The 23,634-nt window shown below is 41.1% G+C and overlaps 1 protein-coding gene across 1 annotated transcript; it reads right to left on the bottom strand.

Annotated features, from left to right (window-relative positions):
• Nucleotides 1-656: 656 nt before the first annotated feature.
• On the bottom strand, nucleotides 657-23,598 carry LOC125280156 (beta-1,4-galactosyltransferase galt-1-like). The gene is made up of 3 exons (XM_048210493.1): nucleotides 23,372-23,598; nucleotides 21,293-21,492; nucleotides 657-1,991 (listed from the first exon to the last, which is right to left on the bottom strand). Exons 2-3 carry the CDS (start codon nucleotides 21,476-21,478, stop codon nucleotides 864-866), a joined length of 1,314 nt encoding a protein of 437 aa, XP_048066450.1. The 5' UTR covers nucleotides 21,479-21,492; nucleotides 23,372-23,598; the 3' UTR covers nucleotides 657-863.
• Between the last annotated feature and the right edge of the window lie 36 nt (nucleotides 23,599-23,634).

The following is a 23,634-nucleotide window of genomic DNA, read 5'->3' as shown; positions in this document are numbered from 1 at the left end:
ATCTTGTCAAGTTGCTGAAAGTTATTAAAAATGCCTGAAAAAAGGACATAATTTGGATTTCTAAGACATATTAAATGTTAATGCCGAAGATTAACACATGCAGTGTGATTGCGGTTGTGATGTAGATTATTATGAGGGGCTGATTGCTTTGGTAGATCAGAATCGGATTGCATCTGCAGATTCTGCACAGTGAATTATTCCATATTGAGAGACAGTTGGTGTGTTCATAGATCATAAGTAGCTACTTGTGACTGCCTTTATGTAACATGCAATATGTGACTGTCATTTATTCAGACCAGACTACTGAAGCAGATTTAAACCTGCCAATAGAAGAGGAGGAGGAAGAGAGAATTGGATGCACTCCTTTAGCACACGCTCACACAAATCTCCTATATTCAACTGTTTAACCTTACGGAGTTGCATATTTGTGAAATTTTAAAGCACCATTATTGTAGAAACTTTATGCCTAATTATATGTACACATTCGAATGATACACAATACATAAATGATAATTGGCACATATTGCATGTAATGGAAATACAACTCTAAAGTATTAAAACAATTTTGTAATTAATATCAAGTACATAAAATAATGCAAAATTAATAAAAAATATTTATAACTGCAAAGATAAATTGACAGTAATTTTAGCTTAATGAAAATATACATTTTCTGATTGGAACAACTGGGTGCAAATGAAGTCATAAAATGAAAGGGCCAAAGACAATCAGCACATCAGCTGTACACTACAGTACAAAAAGCTTCATCTTTTTAACTTTAACTTGGTCTACATCAGTTGGCTGAGATTGTATTTCACAATTGGCATAATTTTTTTAAGCAAAAATTCAAATTTCTCACATTTGCTTAATTTCTCACATTGCAAGGCTTTAAAAAACCTGAAGAAATCAATGTCTGGTTCACATATGGGATCAGTTCTTGCTCAAAGTCCCAGACTCTTTTGTCTACAAACAGTTGGTCTTTGGTAAGATGCCCCTGCAGTGGGTCTCTCACATGTACAATCCTACATACATCAAACGGTACATTGTAAGAACCTCCGAACTCTTTTAAAATGGAATGCACTGATGTTTGCTCCACCATCCTTGGGTTGACAATCATCTTTGCAGGATTGTAAACATTTTTTCGATCAGGTTCTCTGTAAATGTGCTCCATGATATTGACACCAGGAATATTATTCCACTCTGCTCGTTTGAACTTCCCACTGTCCTCAAACTGTGTTTTGGGGAATATATGGTTCTCTATGCGGAACACCCCTACACTAGGATGAGCAGACTGGAGATCCTCCATAAGAGATGGTAAATTGCTGTGTTTGTATGGCATGATGATCTCATCAATATCATTCAGGAGAACGTACCTGGATTGATACATGTGTCTGTAAATGCACTCGTTGAGTGTTACTAACTGACCGTAATAATGGAGATCGCCCTTGTGTTCCTGGAAGTTCCAGCCCGGGGATGGGTTCAGAAACTTGTCGATAGGCCAAGAAACAATCTCCAGTATCCCCTCTGTTTCATAATGTTTTAAGAGCTTTTCCAGGTCTGGTCCACAACTAGTGTTATAGATGACCACGTGCTGTACACCCAGAAGCTTGTACATCTCCATAGTTTGAGCAAACTGCAGTACATTGTTGTATTTGCCAAAAAGGCTGGAGATGCAAATGGTGAAGTCAAACTTGAAAGTATTTGTACTGACATGATTTTTTATTGGCAGATACTCTGTATTATTGTTGTCTGAATCTTTAGTTGATATGAGGACTTGTTTTGCATTTTCCATGTGCTTGCCTTTACAAATCACATCTGAGACATGAAATGGGAAGCCAAAATGGTCACTGTGTATCTGGACATCTGCCTGAACAGTTTTGCAGTCATGTACAGTGATGCAGTAAACACAGTAAAGTGGCTGAAGATTGTTTCTCTTGATTATGCTAATGACTCGAATGACCCCGTCCAGTCTGTGGTCGATAAACGCAGACACCATGAAATGCTCCGAGTCTTTGATGGGCGTTATTGAAGCCTCTTTGACTTCTTGCATCGAAGCCTCTGTGACTTTTTGCATCGAAGCCTCTACGGTTTTTTGCATATTATAGAAAGGAGCCATATATTGGGAAAGAGAATAATTGCTTGTGTATGCCAAAATCATTGTGAAAATAATAGTGATAGTACATGATAGAGCAAGAAGCTTTTTTAATGTGCTTTTATCCATCTGCTCTTTAGTTCCTGTAGAGTAAAAAAAAAAGATGAATTTCAGAAAATGTGCAAACTGTTGTTCTGTCTATGAATTCTCTCTGTCCGTAAGGCCTATAAGCTTGAGGCTTTTAATTATTTTAATTATTTTCAAAGTTAGGAAAAACATACATACATACATACAGTACAGTCCAAAAGTTTGGAACCACTAAGATTTTTAATGTTTTTAAAAGAAGTTTCGTTTGCTCACCAAGGCTAAATTTATTTAATTAAAAATACAGTAAAAACAGTAATATTGTGAAATATTATTACAATTTAAAATAACTATTTTCTATTTGAATATATTTCACAAAGTAATTTATTCCTGTGATGGCAAAGCTGAATTTTCAGCATCGTTACTCCAGTCTTCAGTGTCACATGATCCTTCAGAAATCATTCTAATATGCTGATCTGCTGCTCAAGAAACATTTAATGTGTACAATTGTACAAAATATTTGTGTACAATATTTTTTTTCAGGATTATTTGATGAATAGAAAGTTCAAAAGAACAGTGTTTATCTGAAAACTAATCTTTTGTATATAACATTATAAATGTCTTTACTGCCACTTTTGATTGATTTAATGCATCCTTGCTGAATAAAAGTATTCATTTCTTTAATTTCTTTTCAAAAAAATAAAAATAAAAATTCTTACTGACCCCAAACTTTTGAACGGTAGTGTATAATGCTACAGAAGCTTTGTATTTCAGATAAATGCTGTTCTTTTGAACTTTCTATTCATCAAGGAATCCTGAAAAAAAAAGTACACAACTGTTTTCAACATTGAAAATAATCATAAATGTTTATTGAGCAGCAAATCAGCATATTAGAATGATTTCTGAAGGATCATGTGACACTGAAGACTGGAGTAACGATGCTGAAAATTCAGCTTTGCATCACAGGAATAAATTACTTTGTCAAATATATTTAAATAGTACACAGTTATTTTAAATTGAATAATATTTCACAATATTACTGTTTTTTACTGTATTTTTAATTAAATAAATGTAGCCTTGGTGAGCAGACGAAACTTCTTTTAAAAACATTAAAAATCTTAGTGGTTCCAAACCTTTGGACTGTACTGTACATACATGTGCTTTTGCTCACAGACATACATTATATATATATATATATATATATATATATATATATATATATACGTGCACACATAAATATACTTGTATACTTATACTTTTAAAACTTTAAAACCAGGCTTTGTAAAGCCAATATTCAAAGTTGCCTTGACAGTTTGACTTTTATTTAAAATAACAGTTTCTGAATTTCTCTGAACTACTGTCCATTTTAATTATACTTTTTGGTTTTTTTTTACATAAAAATTCAAATTGTAATTCTGCATACTTACTGCTACCTCAATTCAAATTCTAGAATTGATATGGAATATAAACAGGCTTTTAAATCCAGTTCTAAACCACCATGCTGTGAACACTTCTGGTAGTCTGACTGGTTACCACAGATGCTGTTATTTTAAGTTGAATTGAAATTAGAATATTCCTTTAACTTGTTCACTTACATCATCTTAGTCCATGTGCATTTTAAATGTCTAACATGGGTTAATCATAAACCAGTTTTTGAATGTGGAAGGGCGTCAGTTAATTCCTTGTTCTTTTTATGGCCATTTATGCTTACAGGAATTATCGAATGTACACAACATTATCACAATAACCAAAACAAAAAAAAAATCGTACTTAATGTATGGTTTACACCCAAGAAGACAGTTAGTTAGTTGTGCTGCTCTAATGAAGCTTTTGTTGAAATATGTTAGTGATTTAGCAATAGTGACATATGGCCGGCATGAAACTGACATGAAAATATAAATCAAAATTTAAATATGATCACTGTTAAAGTCAGAATCATCACAACAGAGCAATTAAACACTGGATTCAACAGCTGTTCCCATGGAGCTCCTGACGATTTAGCACATTAAAGAAATCCTATTCTTGCCACAAAAGCAGCTAATTCAACAAAGAGCAATAAGAGATTATGGTTGCTTTTATAATTATCTTCAAATAAAAATTGTAAAACAAGATTAAAATAGATACGTACCTTTTGTCACAATATAATCAACATCATTGCCTTACAGGACATGTATATAGGCCTAATTCTATCTGGAAAATTAAAAAAGAAAGAAAAGAGAGAGAGAGAGAGAGAGAGAGAGAGAGAGATTGAAGAATCGGTGGTAGCAAGAACTGGATAGATAGGCCATGTAATTCTTTGACCTCAAAAGAAACGATTTGGAAGGGTGCTGTCTTAGGCACACCCACACTCTCAACTAACCATTATCATATCACTCATGCTCCTCAGGTGAACTGTTAATCATTTACTGTAGAAAAGGCCCGCTATGAATATATAGAGAGAGAGACATTAGCGCCCCCTTGTGACTTTAAGGCACATTACGCTACTCAGCTTACCGAAGCGTATAGGGAAATGCTAACAGGACGCAGTTCAGAGCGCACGATTAACGTCCCGCTGTTGTTGTTGTTACAGAGTGCGTTCATATACAAGCAATTCTGGGTAGGCGCCATAATTTACAAATTGTCAGTTACTAGTTTCAGATTACATGACAAAAATTGTCGTTAGTAATGTAATGATTACTCATTCTAGGTAATGTATTACGACTAGGCTACTTTTTAGATTACTTTTGATCTTACTCGTTTATCACATTGATTTTGAATAGGATAATCTTGTACGATATTGATATAAAAATACAAAGAGAAAAAAATATATATTCCATTCTTGTTATCAACAACATGAAGTGCATCATTACATCAGGGTTTCTAAAGACTGGGGTAATGAAAAGCTATTAAGTAATTAAATCATAAAATGAAAATAAATAATTTAAAAATAAAAGCAAAATAAAAATAAAACATTTACTAAAAAGATTTTTAAAAAAAACATTTACCTGCATGTCACGTGACCATTGACCGACATCAGAGTACTGTGAACTTCAATTTATTATTATTTATTTATTTATTATTATTATTGGCTTAATTTTATTATTGACCTAACTTATTAATGTAAATCTAAGGGCTTACATCAAGTAAACATATGGGCAAAGAGCTTCAGCTGACAAAAAAGTTTGATGAATCCATGCATTGCATGTAAATAATGAGACATTTTAAAGGGGTGGTATAATGCCATTTTTACAAGATGTAAAATAAGTCTCTGATGTCCCCAAAGTGTGTATGTGAAGTTTTAGCTCAAAATACCCCACAGATAATTTATTATAGCATGTTAAATTTTGGGGCAAAAACGCTTCGTTTTTGTGTGTGTCCCTTTAAATGCAAATGATCTGCTGCTCCTAAGCAGAGGGCGGGGATTCAAGAGCTCATGTTAGCACATAGTGTTAGCAGCGCCAATTAGGCTACCTCATAAAGACTCACTGAAAATATCAGAAACTGTTCAGCCTTTTTTGTTTAAACCGAAGTCGGACAATGATGGAGAGACTCAAGAAGAAGAGACAACATGTAGAATGCAACAGGACGTTTCTGAATGGTTAGTTGCTTAACTTATGTAGCTGATGTGGGATATCTTAAAGTCATTGATTAGCATATTCTGTCATGATATTCTATAAATCGCTTGTGTGGGAACTGTTGTAAGATGCCTACAGAGCCAGAGAATATATGCTGTATGAAGATAGAACAGGTATACTTTAGTTTAATTATGGTTATAACTTATGTTGGCATCTTGCTTTTATGACATGCCATTGCATTTGTGTTACGTACTGTATTACGATAACATGGCCTCACCCCTTTGTTGTGTGTTCTCGGCGGCAGGGTTCATGTAAATTGTAGGGTTATTGATGTCACCAACCCGGGAAGAAGCTTGTTGTAGTCCCTACCAGCCGTTTGTTGTAGTCCTTAAACGGTGAATTCTTTAAAAGAAATTATCTCCCTTTGCTTTGAACTTTGAGCGTCGTAACTTTGCAGATGTAGTTTGTGCTCTAACAGCAACATTACACACTAACTAAAGTTAAAAAATGAAATCATAATGTACCACCCCTTTAATGTGTTTGAAAGACAAATGCCTTCCAGAGACAGTGATACAAGGTTAAATGACTCACTGAGTAATAATACAAATAATAGAGTGTTTGTTGCAATATGCAATGCTGCAATAAGTAAATACTTTTTTTTAAAAAGTGAACTGATTTCTATAAACCAAAAAAAGTGATCAAATGCTTTGGGACTGAGTTTTCAGTAATAGGCACATGACTAGTGGCTGGTCAGTGTGTGCAATTCCACAAACCTGGAAAATCTTCTGAATGTATATAAGCAGTAGACTTTTATAAAACGGAAAATGTAAAATATAACAAAGAATGAATTATGAATAATTTATTGCCATTGTGAGAATAACATGTAATGTAATCAATAAAAAAGTAACTGTAGTAGGCAGATTATGAGTTTGTAATATAATCTAATTATAAGTACTTAATTTTTGGAATCTCATTATGTAATCCAGATTACATGTAATCAGTTACTACCACTGTATACAAGTGAGTGACTTCGTTTTTATTCATTACCTTTGAAGAGCTGTATTTTGAATGTGTAAGTTTGATGTATCAGCAAATTGCTAATTGTGTATGTGCGCTATGTGCATTGTGTACTGTGTCATGCATATACAGTGCAGATGAAAGCATATGAAAGACTGTTAAATAGTGATATTTGTGTATAATATTGTAAATTGTGAGTCATTTACTGTATAAGTGAGATTGTTCATGTTATACATGACTAATCTCGTTCCTACATATGAATCGATTGATTTTTGTGCATAAGTGACAGATTGAGTTCATTTTTGTTTTTCCTGTTTATTTACTGAGTATTGTTATTTATTTTTGTTTAGAACTATTCATACAGTGGCACATTCTAAACTACTCTGCCATACCCCATGCTACTTGTACTACATTTGTTCACTCAACCAAATACTACGACTGTAAATGCTTCTACAAGCCTCAAGCCATTAAAGTGTACTTTGTCTCTCAACGGACGACTTATGTCTGCTCAATATCCACCAGCACCCACACTAGTCTCCCCCACAAATGGTCCTTCGAGCCAGAGTCTTAAGCAAGAACGATGCATCCAGAACATTGATCGACGCACATACATAGCAAAGTAAAGGAAAGACTGTAAAAATAGAGCCCACTGTATAGAAATATTCCATATTGATTTTCAAAGGTGTTTTGTATTTTGAATTAAGCATTTTATTTAGGCTAGTTGTGTTTTGGGTGTTCTGCCCATTATCTGGTCATGTATATAAACTCCTAGTGGCCATTTTCAGTATTGCAGTTTGTTATTCTTCCGTAGGCCTACATAAGCAATACTAACCAACAGTCAACGTGTAGCATCAGTTTCAATTCAGTGCGCAAACAGCCTTTGCCTTGGAAAAAGAAACGCCTGTAGGTTTATTTGCTATTTGTAAGCGATCTTTAAGAGTGTTATGTGGTAACAAAATTACTTCTTGAAAGCAAAGTGTGTGATTGATAGGCTATAATATGATGTAATAAAGTTCTACATGGTACGCATGTGCAGATTGCAGCGCACAAGAAATTAATGTACAATTTGTAATTTAATTTCTTCTATGTTATATTTCAGATTTTACAAAAAAAAAGGATCACAGAAGTAAACATTCTGGAAAGGATAAACTGCTTTGTGTGTGTTTTAGTGGTCGACCCATTGTTTTTTTTTTGCAGATGCCGATATCTTAGAGAGCTCCCTTTATAATCACAAAAAAATCCCATTCATATTATTTCATCGTGATCTCAAGAAGTTCTGTAACAATAAATGAAACTGACTGCCTGCTGAAACGGCAGCAAGCTTTAGAGAGGTGATCTCAAGAATCTGGCTCCAGATTTTTTTTTTCACGCTCGAGTAGATCATCCGCAAGTTCAGCAATTTGTGCTAGAGCAAAAGCCGAAGCAGCATGCTCAAAGGTTTTTTATTCTGAAAAAGAGGCAAAATTATGAAAGAGAAAGCAGAATTGGAAGCAAAAGCGGCGAGATGCAAAGCAGAATTAGAAATTTACATGTGCAACAAAATCAGAGGGCAGCAGTTTATGAAGCCACAGTAGAACCGGAAGATCCGCTTCACAGAATTAGCTATTCAAGATTCAGCACAAAGCACCAGTGAGTATGTGGAGAATCATTCTCTGACTCAAGAGTCAGAGAATAAGAGAACAGTGGAGGCTACAGTGCTCCACAGCATCCCACATGCTATGCAAACTCCCATGAATCCTCTCTCAGAGACTATCCATTGAGACCTTTAGAGACTACTGACCTAACATCTGACACAACGACAGTTAGTGAGTAGCCTACTAGGTTAATGACATTTGATGGCTGCCCAGAAAATTATTGGGCGTGGAGGACATAATTTCAGAGTGTGATATAAGAGATCTCAATTTAACTGCCAGAGAGGAGTTAGACCTGCTCGTTAAGTGGCTCAGGCCAGAATCATCAGTACATAAGGTCAGTACATGTCCATAATGCAGCACTAGGTGTTCAAATGGCATGACAGAGATTAGAAGAAATCTATGGAAGCACTGAGGATGCTCTGTTTGTCACAGACACGTCAGGTTCCAACCTCCAATCACAACGCACGCCATCACCAGAATACTGATCACCGCCACCTGCACCTCATCATCGCACTCTTCACCAGCACTATTTAACCCACACGCACACAGCACTCCACGTCCAGTCTCGTTCGCATATACCCATGTTATGCTTACCTCAAGGACTCCTCTTCGAATACTCACCTGTCTCCAGTGTGTCTCCTCCCCTCTGTGTGCCTCGTCTGCTGTGTGGGTGTGTTTCCGTCAGCTCCTCAGTTCTCCAGCGATCTCCTCTGTGCTCCAGCGATCACCAAGCTCCAACTTACATCAACCTGCAAAGAGAAAGGACAGTAACTATTCCTCATACCACCTGCTTAAACTCCAATATAACCAGTTCACTCACCTGTGTGTGTTCACCTGCTCTACTGTGGTCAAATAAACATCCATTACCTGTGATATCTGTGTCTGTCTCCTGTATACCGTAACAGAAGACCGGACCAATACTGCAGACCCAGTATGAGCCAGCCAGATCCGTTCCAGGAACTCGTGGATGCGCTTCAGCGCACGTTATCCACTCATCATCCACCGCCATCTCCAGTTACTGTCCCTTCACCTGCACCAGCGAACACCACCAGCCATGTCAACACTCCTTCTTCACTGCCGCCGTACGCCAGTCCCATGGCCAAACCGGCGCCCTACTCAGGATCGGCGGAGGATTGCAGCGGCTTCCTGCTGCAATGCACACTGGTCCTGGAGATGCAGCCGCACCTGTACCCGAGTGACACCTCCAAAATAGCGTTCATCATATCTCAGCTCAGTGGCAAAGCATTAAAGTGGGCCGACTCCATCTGGTCCCAGCGGGGCGCTGTAACCCAATCCTACTCGGCGTTTATTTCCCACTTCCGGGAAGTGTTCGGGAAACCGATCACGGACTCTTCAGCTGGTGAGAAACTTTATAATTTGAAACAAGGATCTCTGTCTGTTTACGACTATGCTTTGCAATTCAGAACGCTTGCAGCACTCAGCGGATGGAATGAACGAGCTCTAATAACAACGTATCGCCAAGGTTTGGAACCTCGGGTGCGGCTGCATCTCGCTGCATGTGAGGACTCCATCGGCCTCGAAAAGTTCATCCAGCTCTCCATTCGCTGCGCCACTCGCATGCAAGCGTGCATCCAAGAGCACCAGGACCAGTCCCTCTCCAACGTGCTCCTCTGCCGGTCCGAACCCGTCAGCACCCCAGAACCAGCCCAAACACCTATAGATGTTGAACACTCTTGTCTGTCTTCTGAAGAACGCCGCCGCCGGCTGACCCTCCGTCTCTGCCTCTATTGTGGTGAACCCGGGCACGCTATTGCTGCATGCCCCACATGACCGCCGCGACCCCTGGTGAGTGCCATTATTCCTGCTACTCATAAGTTGAAACCACTCACTACTGTCGTCAATCTTACTGCCGCCAATGTCTCCCTTACAGTGGTCGCGCTCATCGACTCGGGGTCAGCCTCCTTCGTATCAAGACCACTCCGTCTCCTACCATCTTCACGCTCAACTCACTAACCGGCAGACCCCTGAGTCATAAGCGCGTCCGCACCGTGGCTGGACCAGTGACCATTCAAGTTGGTTTACTACACCGGGAAGAGGCTCACATGCTGGTTCTGGAGGACTCAACTGCTGACGTGGTTCTGGGGCACCCATGGTTGGAGCAGCATAATCCTATCATCTCCTGGAAAACGGGCGAAATCCTGAAGTGGGGCGACACTTGCTTCTCTCACTGCCTGACTGAACTTCCTGTTCCACCATCTTCCTCGCCTGACCTCGCTCTCTGCGCCACATCCATCGAAAGTCCAGTCGAACAACGCTCCGTCGACATCCCCAAGTGTTACGCCCCCTTCAGCGATGTCTTCTGCCCGCAGCGGGCTTCCAAGCTGCCTCCACACCGGCCATGGGACTGTGCCATCGACCTGCTTCCGGGTGAACCAGTGCCAAAGGGTAAGATATACCCACTTTCCATCCCGGAGGAGAAGGCCATGGAGGATTACATCAAGGAGGCCCTCGCCCAAGGTTACATCAGGCCGTCTACTTCCCCTGCTGCTTCCAGTTTCTTGTTTGTGGCTAAAAAGGACGGAGGCTTGCGGCCCTGCATTGATTATCACTCCCTCAACAAAATAACTGTCAAATTCCGGTATCCCCTTCCTCTCGTCCCAGCAGCCCTGGAACATCTCCGTGGTGCCACTGTGTTTACAAAGCTGGACCTCCGCAGCGCGTACAACCTCATCCGGATACGTGAGGGGGACGAGTGGAAGACCGCCTTCATCACCCCTACTGGCCACTACGAGTACCTTGTAATGCCGTATGGACTGGTCAACGCCCCCTCCGTATTCCAGGATTTCATTCATGAGGTGCTCCGGGAGTTTCTCCACCGCTTTGTCCTAGTCTACATCGACGACATACTCATATACTCCCGGAGCCAGGCCGAACATCGCCGACACGTTGCGGAGGTCCTCACCAAGCTTCGCCAGTACAACCTGTTCCTCAAGGCAGAGAAATGTTCATTTCACCAACCTTCCGTCTCATTTCTGGGCTACAACATCGACCACAGTGGCATCCGGATGGACGAGAGGAAGGTGGAATCCATTACCAACTGGCCAGAACCCACCACCATAAAAGAACTCCAGCGCTTCCTCGGATTCTCCAATTTCTACAGACGTTTCATCAAAGATTACAGTACCATAGCCCATCCACTCACCAGCCTGCTCCGTCATCAGCCCAAGTCTCTGTCCTGGACCCCGGCAGCCACCAACGCCTTCAACCAGCTCAAAGAAGCCTTCACCACCGCTCCCGTACTCGTACATCCAGACCCAGAGAAACAGTTCGTCGTAGAAGTGGACGCCTCAACAACTGGAGTGGGAGCGGTGTTGTCGCAGCAGCAGGGGACGCCAAGTAGACTCCATCCATGCGCCTTCTTCTCCCGCAAGCTCAGCCCGGCGGAAGTCAACTACTCCATCGGTGACAGGGAACTTCTTGCTGTTAAGCTTGCCTTGGAAGAGTGGAGGCATTGGCTGGAGGGAGCCAAACACGCGTTCCTGGTGCTGACTGACCATAAAAATCTTGAATACCTTCGATCAGCTAAGAGACCCAGGCAAGCCCGTTGGGCAATGTTTTTCTCCCGCTTCAATTATACCATCTCATACCGCCCAGGCACCAAGAATGTAAAAGCCGACGCTCTCTCCCGTCTTCATGCTCCTGACGAACAAACCGAGGAACCAGAACCCATCATCCCGAGCTCTCTCATCGTAAGTCCTATTACCTGGTCAGAAGAGACCATACCCTCCTCCAATGCCTCCACGAACCCTCCGCTGGGCTGTCCACCCGGCTTGCTCTACATTCCACGGGCACGACGCACTCCCACCATCCACTCAGCTCACACGTCACTTGGCACTGGTCACCCGGGGGTCAATGAAACCCTCTCGTTGCTAAAAGAACGCTTCTGGTGGCCAGGGATGGCATCGGATGTCAGAAGGTACGTGCAGGGCTGTAGGGAGTGTGCCATCTCCAAATCTCCTCGTCATCTGCCAGCTGGGAAACTCCTTCCGCTGCCCGTTCCAGATCGCCCATGGTCACACCTAGGAGTGGATTTCATTACAGATCTCCCTGTCTCTGACGGAAATACCACCATCCTAGTTGTTGTGGACCGCTTCTCCAAACCATGCCGCCTAATCCCACTTCCTGGATTACCCACTGCCATGGAAACAGCCGAGATCCTCTTCAACCAAGTCTTCAGATACTTTGGAATACCCGAGGACATTGTCTCCGACCGAGGGCCCCAATTCATATCCAGGGTATGGAAATCGTTCAACTCCCTCCTAGGTGTGGCCGTTAGCCTGACATCTGGATACCACCCGCAATCGAACGGGCAGACAGAAAGGAAGGTGCAGGAGATCGGCCGCTTCCTCCATACCTTCTGTCATAACCACCAGGACTCTTGGAACCAGTTCCTGGGTTGGGCCGAGTACGCCCAAAACTCCCTCCGACAGTCTACAACAGGACTCACACCCTTCCAGTGCGTACTCGGCTACCAACCCCCACTGTTTCCCTGGGATGGGGAATCTTCCAACGTTCCGGCAGTGGATTACTGGTTCCGAGAGAGCGAGAGGGTCTGGGACTCAGCACACCATCAACTGCAACGAGCCCTGTGCAGACGCAGGAGCAGGTCAACCCGGTCACCTATCAACTCCGTCTTCCACAAGGGTATCGTATACACCCCACTTTCCACGTGTCACTCCTGAAAGCTCACCACCCTTCTGTTCTTCCCACAGGACCTGACATGGCTCCTGCCGAACCCCCCTTCCACTCATCCTGGAGGACGGAGCTGCATATGAGGTTCGGGAAATCTTGGACTCCCGACATCGTGGTGGTCAGCTAGAATACCTTGTGGATTGGGAAGGATATGGCCCCGAGGAACGCTCCTGGGTCCCAAGGAACGTCATCTTAGACCCCAACTTACTCCAAACATTCCACGACAGTCACCCTGAAAGACCGGCACCGCGGGGAAGAGGACGACCACCACGGCGTCGGGGTCCTCGGCCCTCTGGAGCGGGCCGTGGAGGGGGGGGGTACTGTCACAGACACGTCAGGTTCCAACCTCCAATCACAACTCACGCCATCACCAGAATACTGATCACCGCCACCTGCACCTCACCATCGCACTCTTCACCAGCACTATTTAACCCACACGCACACAGCACTCCATGTCCGGTCTCGTTCGCATATACCCATGTTATGCTTACCTCAAGGACTCCTCTTCGAATACTCACCTGTCTCCAGCGTGTCTCCTCCCCTCTGTGTGCCTCGTCTGCTGTGTGGGTGTGTTTCCGTCAGCTCCTCAGTTCTCCAGCGATCTCCTCTGTGCTCCAGCGATCACCAAGCTCCAACTTACATCAACCTGCAAAGAGAAAGGACAGTAACTATTCCTCATACCACCTGCTTAAACTCCAATATAACCAGTTCAGACAGGACCACTTTGGCAAGTTACTTGAGTTTATTGAACACAATTATCTTTGGCGGTATGGTTCCTTATGGGGGTTCTTGCTCCAAAATTAATTGAACATACAAGAGCTTTAACATTAACCCCCTGGAACCATCAGCTTGGAAATACAGAGACAATTAAGACACTAGTAATGTCTTTAAGAGCGAACGTGGTATCGTGTAGATATGTGGGCCGTCTATACTGTAGCTTGGTTATGAGGATGAGTGTCTCTCAGCAGTGAGGTCCATGCCAGCCGGGACTTGAAGCCTTATGGACTTTAAAGGTAGTGATCTGAAACAAAAGATGATGACAACCAGAAGGTGCACAGTAATATGCTCATGCTTATAATGGGGAGGGAGGGAGGGTTGCGAGCAGTTTGAGCATACTTACCGAGCAGCAATGCCACGTATATATGTCCCGTGTCTAATAGGAGAATGGTAATGATTGGAGCGATTTGACAGCTGACCGCGTCAGCTGGTCGCAGCACTATGCCTACGTGGCCTTCCTGAACTAATGCTGCACTCGATTTCAGACAGGACCACTTTGGCAAGTTACTTGAGTTTATTGAACACAATTATCTTTGGCGGTATGGTTCCTTATGGGGGTTCTTGCTCCAAAATTAATTGAACATACAAGAGCTTTAACATTAACCCCCCCAAACATAATGAGAAGGATTACTTGCCCGAAGTAGAACCCCCCAAAACCATACTTGTTCCATTCCTGCAAAAGAGAAAGACAATGTTATTAAGATATCCTTAATGTAGCCTACTGACTATCAGAGGGGTATTCTCCCCTCTAAAAGGAGGGAGAGAATAGCAGGCCCCTCTTTTAATTTAAGTAGCGAGGGGTGTTCATCCCCTGCTGGGGAATGAACAGCAGGCCCCTGCAGTTACAGCAGCAAAGGGTGTTCTCTCCAGCGGGAGAAAACAGCAGTCCCCTTTTTTTTTTTTTTTTGCGAGAGGTGTTCTTCCCTCGCTGAGGGATGAACAGCAGACCCCTTCAAATATAGCAGCAAAAGGACAGCAGTCCCTTTTTTTTTTTTTTTTTTTTTTCAGCAGTACTGGCTGCTGCTGGCCCCAATATACAGCAGTGGTGACTCTCCAGCGGGAGAAGCACAAAGCAGCATGTCCCCCTGAGACTGGCATGAGGGGTAGGAGAGCAGCATGCGAACATTGATTTTGAGCAGTGTGGACAAGAAAACTTAGGGTGATTGTTCCCGCAATAGCTGCAAGCATGAAAATATTTAGTTATTAGGAGTACAAACATTCTCGTTGAATTATGGCAAGAGGGGTTTTTGCAGAGCGGAAGCAGCGCGTTACGCTGGGTTCACACCGCAAGCGGCAGCAGAGCGGAAGCAGCGCGTTACGCCGGGTTTACACCGCAAGCGGCAGCAGAGCGGAAGCAGTGCGTTACGCCAGGTTTACACCGCAAGCGGCAGCAGAGTGGAAGCAGCGCGTTACGCCAGGTTTACACCGCAAGCGGCAGCAGAGTGGAAGCAGCGCGTTACGCCAGGTTTACACCGCAAGCGGCAGCAGAGTGGAAGCAGCGCGTTACGCCAGGTTTACACCGCAAGCGGCAGCAGAGCGGAAGCAGTAAGTTACGCCGGGTTTACACCGCAAGCGGCAGCAGAGCGGAAGCAGTACGTTACACCGGGTTTACACCGCGAGCGGCAGCAGAGCGGAAGCAGCGCGTTACGCCGGGTTTACACCGCAAGCGGCAGCAGAGCGGAAGCAGCGCGTTACGCCGGGTTTACGCCGCAAGCGGCAGCAGAGCGGAAGCAGCGCGTGAGCGTGAACTGCAGCTGCAGAGACGCGCGAGTATTCACACTGGAAGCGTTTGTACAGCGTCACAGCAGCGGCTCGAAGCTACATATAAAGTGAGCATTTCTTTACAAAGACAGCTATAAATTTGTTTTTATAGTTGGTCATTGTTAAACTTGATAGGCATGGAAGTTGTTAACATGCAAGGTGTACAACACTCACATATAAACATAAGCCTAAATAAAAATAAATAAATAAAAGCCTCGTGTCATCCATTGCTGCACACGAATGAGGTAAGCTTTGTGTTTTACATCATCTGACGCATGACATGTTTACAACACTGCAAACTCGGCGAAAAAGACAGCAAACTCGGGTTTGATTTGGGTATGCAAAAGCCTATATTGCTGTCTGTGTAATAACGAAAATAATGTTAATATATCATATTTTCTGGCTAGTTTAGTTGAGTTTTCTATAATATACCATACTTTAGCCCAAACTGAATAATTAAACACAAGTTTAAATGAGTAAATCTATATAAATATTTAATATTGATTTTCTTTCATGACATGCTTCAATTCTTGTTAAAACACACTAGATATGCTTATCTGTGCATTTTGAGCACTTTTGTGTGAAATCATATTTATTTGTACATTAAAGGTGTACTTTCACTTAATTGAGCGTTAGCAGCGCAGCAAAAATAGTTGAAAGTACATTGCTGCTTTAGATGAAAATGATTTGTGGTATTTGTAGAAAAGAGTACCTCCGTAAGACATTGCGAGATCCGAAATAATGGTAGATAGGTATCTAAATCCTTTCTCCTGTCTGGATACACTTCATGGATAATGTCTCTAAACACGGTGAAAGCAACGTTAAATTCTGCCATGGTTAAACTTCTGGTGAGCCTTGGATCGTTATCTTAAAGAATGACAGAAATGTCCCCACAACCTCTTTCGTTAGTTCTGCGCATAGCAATATTTTAAACAGTTTAATGTCATTACCTGACAGGATTTGAGCGCGCAGTTGGGGAGAAATAGCAGCTGCTGGGGGCAAAAAAAGGCACCCCGGTGGAAGCGGCAGGTACCGCAAAGCTTGCGAGCAGTTTGAGCATACTTACCGAGCAGCAATGCCACGTATATATGTCCCGTGTCTAATAGGAGAATGGTAATGATTGGAGCGATTTGACAGCTGACCGCGTCAGCTGGTCGCAGCACTATGCCTACGTGGCCTTCCTGAACTAACGCTGCACTCGATTTCACTCACCTGTGTGTGTTCACCTGCTCTACTGTGGTCAAATAAACATCCATTACCTGTGATATCTGTGTCTGTCTCCTGTATACCGTAACACTGTTAAAGAAATTGAAGAATTTCCCTAAAATTTCTAATAAAGACAAGGTAAAGTTGAGAAAGCTTGGAGACCTTGTGTTAGAAATTGATGCAGCAAAGTTAGGAGGCCACTTACCAGGACTAGCTTATCTAGACAACGCCCATGGAGTTAAATCAATCATCAAAAAGCTGCCATACAGTTTGCAACAAAAGTGGATTGCACAAGGCTCCAGATAAGTGGATTGCTCAAAAGGCTCCAAGAACAAGGAAGATTTCCGTGTTTCCTTTCCACCATTCAGTTTCGCAAGATTCATTGATAATCAAGCGAAGATCAAGAATGATCCAAGTTTCACATTCTCAACGACCAGTAACCAGACTTCTGTCTGTAGCAAATTACAGCAGCCGATCATTTGTATTAGTCAGTAAGAGGCATGTCAACTGTGCATACACCCCTTCAAGTGAAAAGCTCTGAAAAGAAATTGATTAAACCACACAGTCAGTGTCCAATCCAAAATAAACCTCATCCATTGGCAAAGTGTTGTGAGTTCAGATGTAGACACAGATGATCGCAAAAGGTATCTGAAAGAAAACAACATTTGTTTTAGATGTTGTACATCTTATCTGCATGTTGCTAAGGACTGTAAAGTCAACATACTATAAAGTGTAAAGAGTGTAACATTGAGAAGCCCACCACAGCACTACATCCGGGTTCAGCTCCCTGGCTTACAGAATCGCCTGCGGGAGAGAGCCCGCAGGGTGGGGAGCATTGTATCCAAGTGTTTAGAAATCTGTGGGAACATGACAAAGCCCAGATTGTGTTCTAAAATCTGCTTGGTGACAGCATATCCTTGTAACAAACCTGACAGTGCTGTGAGGATGTATGCAGTATTTATGATCAAAGTAATCGATCATTAGCCAAATCAAAGTTCTTTGATGTTTTTGGCATCACAGGAGAGTCATTCTTATATACCCTAAAAACATACTTGGGTACTATGGAGATAATAGGACGCAGAGCATCTGGCTTCACAGTTCAATCCATCTATGGGAAAACTCAGGTAGAACTTCTTACACTCTATGGGCCCTATTTTAACGATCTAAGCGCACGGTCTAAAGCGCGCGATGCAGGTGCACTTAGGGCGTGTCTGAATCCACTATCGCTAGTTTAACGACAGGAAAAATTGTCGGCGCATGGTCTAAAAAGGTTGTCCCTATTCTATTAATGAGTAATGGGTGTTTTTGCCGTAACGTGCAGTAAACGTCTCATCTCCCATTCCCTTTAGAACCAGTTGCAATCGCGCCATGGCAGATTCACTATTTACATGGCAAAATTTGCAAGTGGAAAAACTGAACGCTTCTCTAGTGAAGAAATGGATCTGCTCATGCGCGAGGTTAAAGGAACACTCCACTTTTTTGAAAATAGGCTCATTTTCCAACTCCCCTAGAGTTAAACAGTTTTACCGTTTTCGAATCCATTCAGCTGATCTCCGGGTCTGGCGGTACCACTTTTAGCATAGCTTAGCATAGTTTATTGAATCTGATTAGACCGTTAGCATCTCACTCAAAAATGACCAAAAAGTTTCCTATTTAAAACTTGACTCTTCTGTAGTTGCATCGTGTACTAAGGCCGACGTAAAATGAAAAGTTGTGATTTTCTAGGCCAATATGGCTAGGAACTATACTCTGGGGTGCTGGTTAGGTGAAACTGTAGGTAGTGGAGGCCCCTTTTGAAAATCAGCTCAGGGCCCTGCCAGTAAGCACATTGCAGAGTTCAGAATGAAAGTACCTATTTTCGGAAACAGTCCGTCTCGAGCAATAGCTATCTCTGGCCTAAAACAAACAGCTGATCAAGGAGAGAAAGAGTATGCAAAACAGTTTATCATGAGAAACTTTTACGTGGACAATGGACTCACCTCAGTGTCTTCTGAAGCTGAAGCAGACCGTCTCTTGCAAAGAACTAGAGAAATGTTAGCAGAATCAAACCTGAGACTGCATAAACTGGCATTAAACAGAAGTTCAGTTATGGAGGCATTAGTACAAGGATCTAGTACTAAGTGTTGATCCTTTACCTCTTCAACACAGTCTAGGTGTAAGCTGGAATCTACTGTTCACAATTCAGGTGTCAAAAGAAGTGAAGCCATTCACACGAAGAGGAATCTTACGGTCTGTATGATCCGCTAGGATTCACAGCCCCCATAACCATACAAGGTAAGGCATTAGAGCGATACATTTCTGTAGACCAATGTGATTGGGACACACCACTCTCAGCACACAGAGAAATTCAGTAGAGAGTGTGGACTGATGATTTACTTCATCTTGAAACATTTAGTGTTACCAGACCTTACATATCAGTGTCACTGACTTCTACTGTTCAGAAAGGTATGTATGTTTTCTGATGCTTCTACTGTGGCAATAGCTACTGTAGCATACCTCAAGACTGTAGAGAATAATGGCCAGTGTCATGTAAGCTTTATTATGGGCAAATCAAAACTGGCTCCAAAATCAGCCCATACGGTGCCATTGTTTGGATTTATGTGCAGCTGTTTTAGCAGTTGAGTTTGCAGAATTGATAACCAGTGAAATGGACATTGATCTAAATTCAGTGAAATACTACACTGATAGCAAAATTGTACTGGCATACATTAACAGTCCAGCGGACAACGCTACACAAACCAAAACCTCTCTTGACCATGGGAATGCAGCAAACCAAACTTTACATAGATGAGAACAGGCAAAGAACTTATCTAAACAGAGTGAATAAATCCACATGATGAATGAGGGATAAAAAGGAACAGGTGGGACTAATCAATAAATCAATGAGTAACAAAGGAAAATGGAAACTGAACAAAGGTAATGAACTAAATGGTACACAAATGGTAATTGACACATATTGCATGTAAATTAATATCAAGTACATAAAATAATGCAAAATGTATATAAAACAATGTATTTATAAATGCAATGATAAATTTACAGTAATCTTATCTTAACAAAAATATACCTTTTCTGATTGGGAACAAAGAGGCCAAAAGGAAAGAGGCAGTTAACAGGAAATTTATTCACTGGGTTCAAATGAATTCAGAAAATGAAAGGGCCAAAGACATATGCAAGACAATCAGCACATTAGCTGTACAGTGCAGTATTTAAGTACAAAAAGATTTACCTTTTTGACTTTAACTTGCTCTATATCAGTTGGCTGAGATTGTATTTCTCAAAAGGCATTTATAGCAAAATTTCAGATTTTAAATTTATCACATTTGCATAATTGTTATCAACTCTAAGGCCTTAACAAACCTGAAAAAATCAATGTCTGGTTCACATTCGGGATCAGTTCTTGCTCAAAGTCCCAGACTCTTTTGTCTAAAAACAGTTGGTCTTTGGTAAGATGCCCCTGCAGTGGATCTCTCACATGTACAATCCTACATACATCAAACGGTACATTGTAAGAACCTCCAAATTCTTTTAAAATGGAATGCACTGATGTTTGCTCCACCATCCTTGGGTTGACAATCATCTTTGCAGGATTGTAAACATATTTTTGATCAGGTTCTCTGTAAATGTGCTCCATGATATTGACACCAGGAATATTATTCCACTCTGCTCGTTTGAACTTCCCACTGTCCTCAAACTGTGTTTTGGGGAATATATGGTTCCCTATGCGGAACACCCCTACACTAGGATGAGCAGACTGGAGATCCTCCATAAGAGATGGTAAATTGCTGTGTTTGTATGGCATGATGATCTCATCAATATCATTCAGGAGAACGTACCTGGATTGATACATGTGTCTGTAAATGCACTCGTTGAGTGTTACTAACTGACCGTAATAATGGAGATCGCCCTTGTGTTCCTGGAAGTTCCAGCCCGGGGATGGGTTCAGAAACTTGTTGATAGGCCAAGAAACAATCTCCAGTATCCCCTCTGTTTCATAATGTTTTAAGAGCTTTTCCAGGTCTGGTCCACAACTAGTGTTATAGATGACCACGTGCTGTACACCCAGAAGCTTGTACATCTCCATAGTTTGAGCAAACTGCAGTACATTGTTGTATTTGCCAAAAAGGCTGGAGATGCAAATGGTGAAGTCAAACTTGAAAGTATTTGTACTGACACGATTTTTTATTGGCAGATACTCCGTATTATTGTTGACTGAATCTTTAGTTGATATGAGGACGTGTGCTGAATTTTCCATGTGCTTGCCTTTACAAATCACATCTGAGACATGAAATGGGAAGCCAAAATGGTCACTGTGTATCTGGACATCTGCCTGAACAGTTTTGCAGTCATGTACAGTGATGCAGTAAACACAGTAAAGTGGCTGAAGATTGTTTCTCTTGATTATGCTAATGACTCGAATGACCCCGTCCAGTCTGTGGTCGATAAACGCAGACACCATGAAATGCTCCGAGTCTTTGATGGGCTTTATTGAATTTAAAGCCTCTGGGATTTTTGGTACATTATAGACTGGAGCCATATATTGGGAAAGAGAATAATTGCTTGTGTATGCCAAAATCAGTGTGAAAATAATAGTGATAGTACATGACAGAGCAATAAACTTTTTAAATGTGCTTTTATCCATCTGCCCTTTAGTTCCTGTAGAGTAAAAAAAAGAATGTCAGAAAATGTGCAAACTGTTGTTGTACTCTCTGTACATAAGGCCTTTAAATGTTCAAACTTGAGGCTTTTAAAACCAGACTTTGAGAAACCAGTATTCAATGTTACCTTGACAGTTTTGCTATTCTAGTTAAAATTACAGTTTTATGAATTATATTGAATTATATACAAATCATTTTAATAATATTTATTTACATTCCAATTCAAATTGTAATTCTGCATTCTGCTACCTCAGTTCAGTTTCTGGAATTGATTTGAAATTTAAAAAGGCTTTACTCAAAAAAAAAAAAAAGAAAAAAAGAATCTAGCTAAAGATTTCAGCTGTTTACTCAGTTTACCTAATTAAAATGAGCTAAAACAAACAAAAGTAACACAAAACTTGAATTGTTTTACTTATTTGTACTCAATTTTATTATGTCAAATGAAATTTGTAAAATGTTAAGTTAACTTAATCCATTTGTGTTAAGATTATGTGAATCATCTTTGTTGCATTGATTGAAACAGTGGAGTAGATTTCTACTTCCCAGCATGCTTTGCATAAGGCTGGATCAGGAGAGTAAGGCCCTGTCCAAATACCCACACATACAGACTTGGCCACTTGAGAGCATGTGCACTGTCTCTGCAGTCTGAAAAATGCCAAAGCGCAGTCATTCATTGCATTCAGGAACTTACATGCCCCGATTTTGCGTCATGTCTAGGAAAACTTTACTGTGCTAATCAAATTAATTAGATGTTGCATAAAAATATAAAGTGTTGCACATTTTATTGGTGCAGAGACTGCAAAGATTTTGTAAAACATTTGATAATGAAGCACTCAGTGAGACTCATTGAGTAAACAAAAATCTTAAAACACTTGCAGTTTTCAATCCTATACTTGAACTCTTTGGCTGAACTCCGGAAATACATTATGCAAGTAGACTCAAGTGCAAAAACTGCAAATGTGGTTATTAGGACAGGCCCGTCATGTTGAAGTGCTATTTAATGTGTGTGAGTGTGTGTGTGTGTGTGTGTGTGTGTGTGTGTATGTTTTGTTTTTTAGTAAATGGAAAGACCTGTTAACGTTTATTGTTCAGTTATGTTTGAAATTTATGTTTGACATTTTTGTGGCTATACTATTGTGCTGAAGAGAGCTTTGCATCACGCTGCGGGTGACTACAGGAAATGAAGTGAAACTATGTTGTAAGTTGCTCTCAATGAGCTATAACTGTGCTGCCAGTAACAAGTAACTTGTTACTAGTTCATTGAGTTTGTATACTGCAAAAGTTACACGAACAAGTGCTACATTGGTTATTAGTTTTAACTGAAGTATGTAGATATATTATTATAGGGCCAGCACATAATTTACCCGGTCTATTTAGTCAGATGATCACAGAACATGCATGTGTACAACAGCTACTCACCACTGATATATATATAATCCTACACTTTCCACATAAACAACTAATTCAACAAAGAGCCATAAGAGATTATGGTTGCTTTTATGATTCCCCAAACAGAAAATTGTAAGATAAGATGAAAATTGTAACAATAGTATGGGGAACAATTCTCACTTTTAACTAGAGGCTTATTTGCTTGCATATTGGCTGTTTTTTACTTATAAAGCACATATTAATGCCTTATTATGCATGACCATATTCTACGTCCCTAAACTTAAACGCTACAGGAACTACCTTACTAACTATTAATATGCTGTAAATTAAGAGTTTATTGAGGCAAAAGTTATAGTTAATAGTGAATATGTGCTCCCTATACCAAAGTGTTACCATGAAAATATATACAGTACCTTTTGTCACAATATAAACATCATTGGAATCTATCTGGAAAATGAAAAAAGAAGAAAACAGATCGAAAACACTACCTTTGGTAACAATAACAGGAACAGCCAATTCCAAAGCATAAGTTGAACTTTTCTTAATTAAACATGTATGTATTTATAATTCTTGTTGTAATCAAGTTTGCTGTTTCATCTTGCGAGGGTTGTGCTATTAGCCTTCGCTCAGAAACTGTGACGTTAAAGGAAACAGTAAACTTCCGGTCCCGTGAGGAGTAAGACAGGAAGTTTATCAGACTCAGAGCACCAGAAGAAAAAAATTAAAACAAAGTATTTTAAAGATGGCACTA

The sequence above is a fragment of the Megalobrama amblycephala genome, linkage group LG12, assembly GCF_018812025.1.
Source record: "Megalobrama amblycephala isolate DHTTF-2021 linkage group LG12, ASM1881202v1, whole genome shotgun sequence".
Taxonomy (NCBI): domain Eukaryota; kingdom Metazoa; phylum Chordata; class Actinopteri; order Cypriniformes; family Xenocyprididae; genus Megalobrama; species Megalobrama amblycephala.
This window is presented reverse-complemented; position numbering and strand designations above follow the sequence as displayed.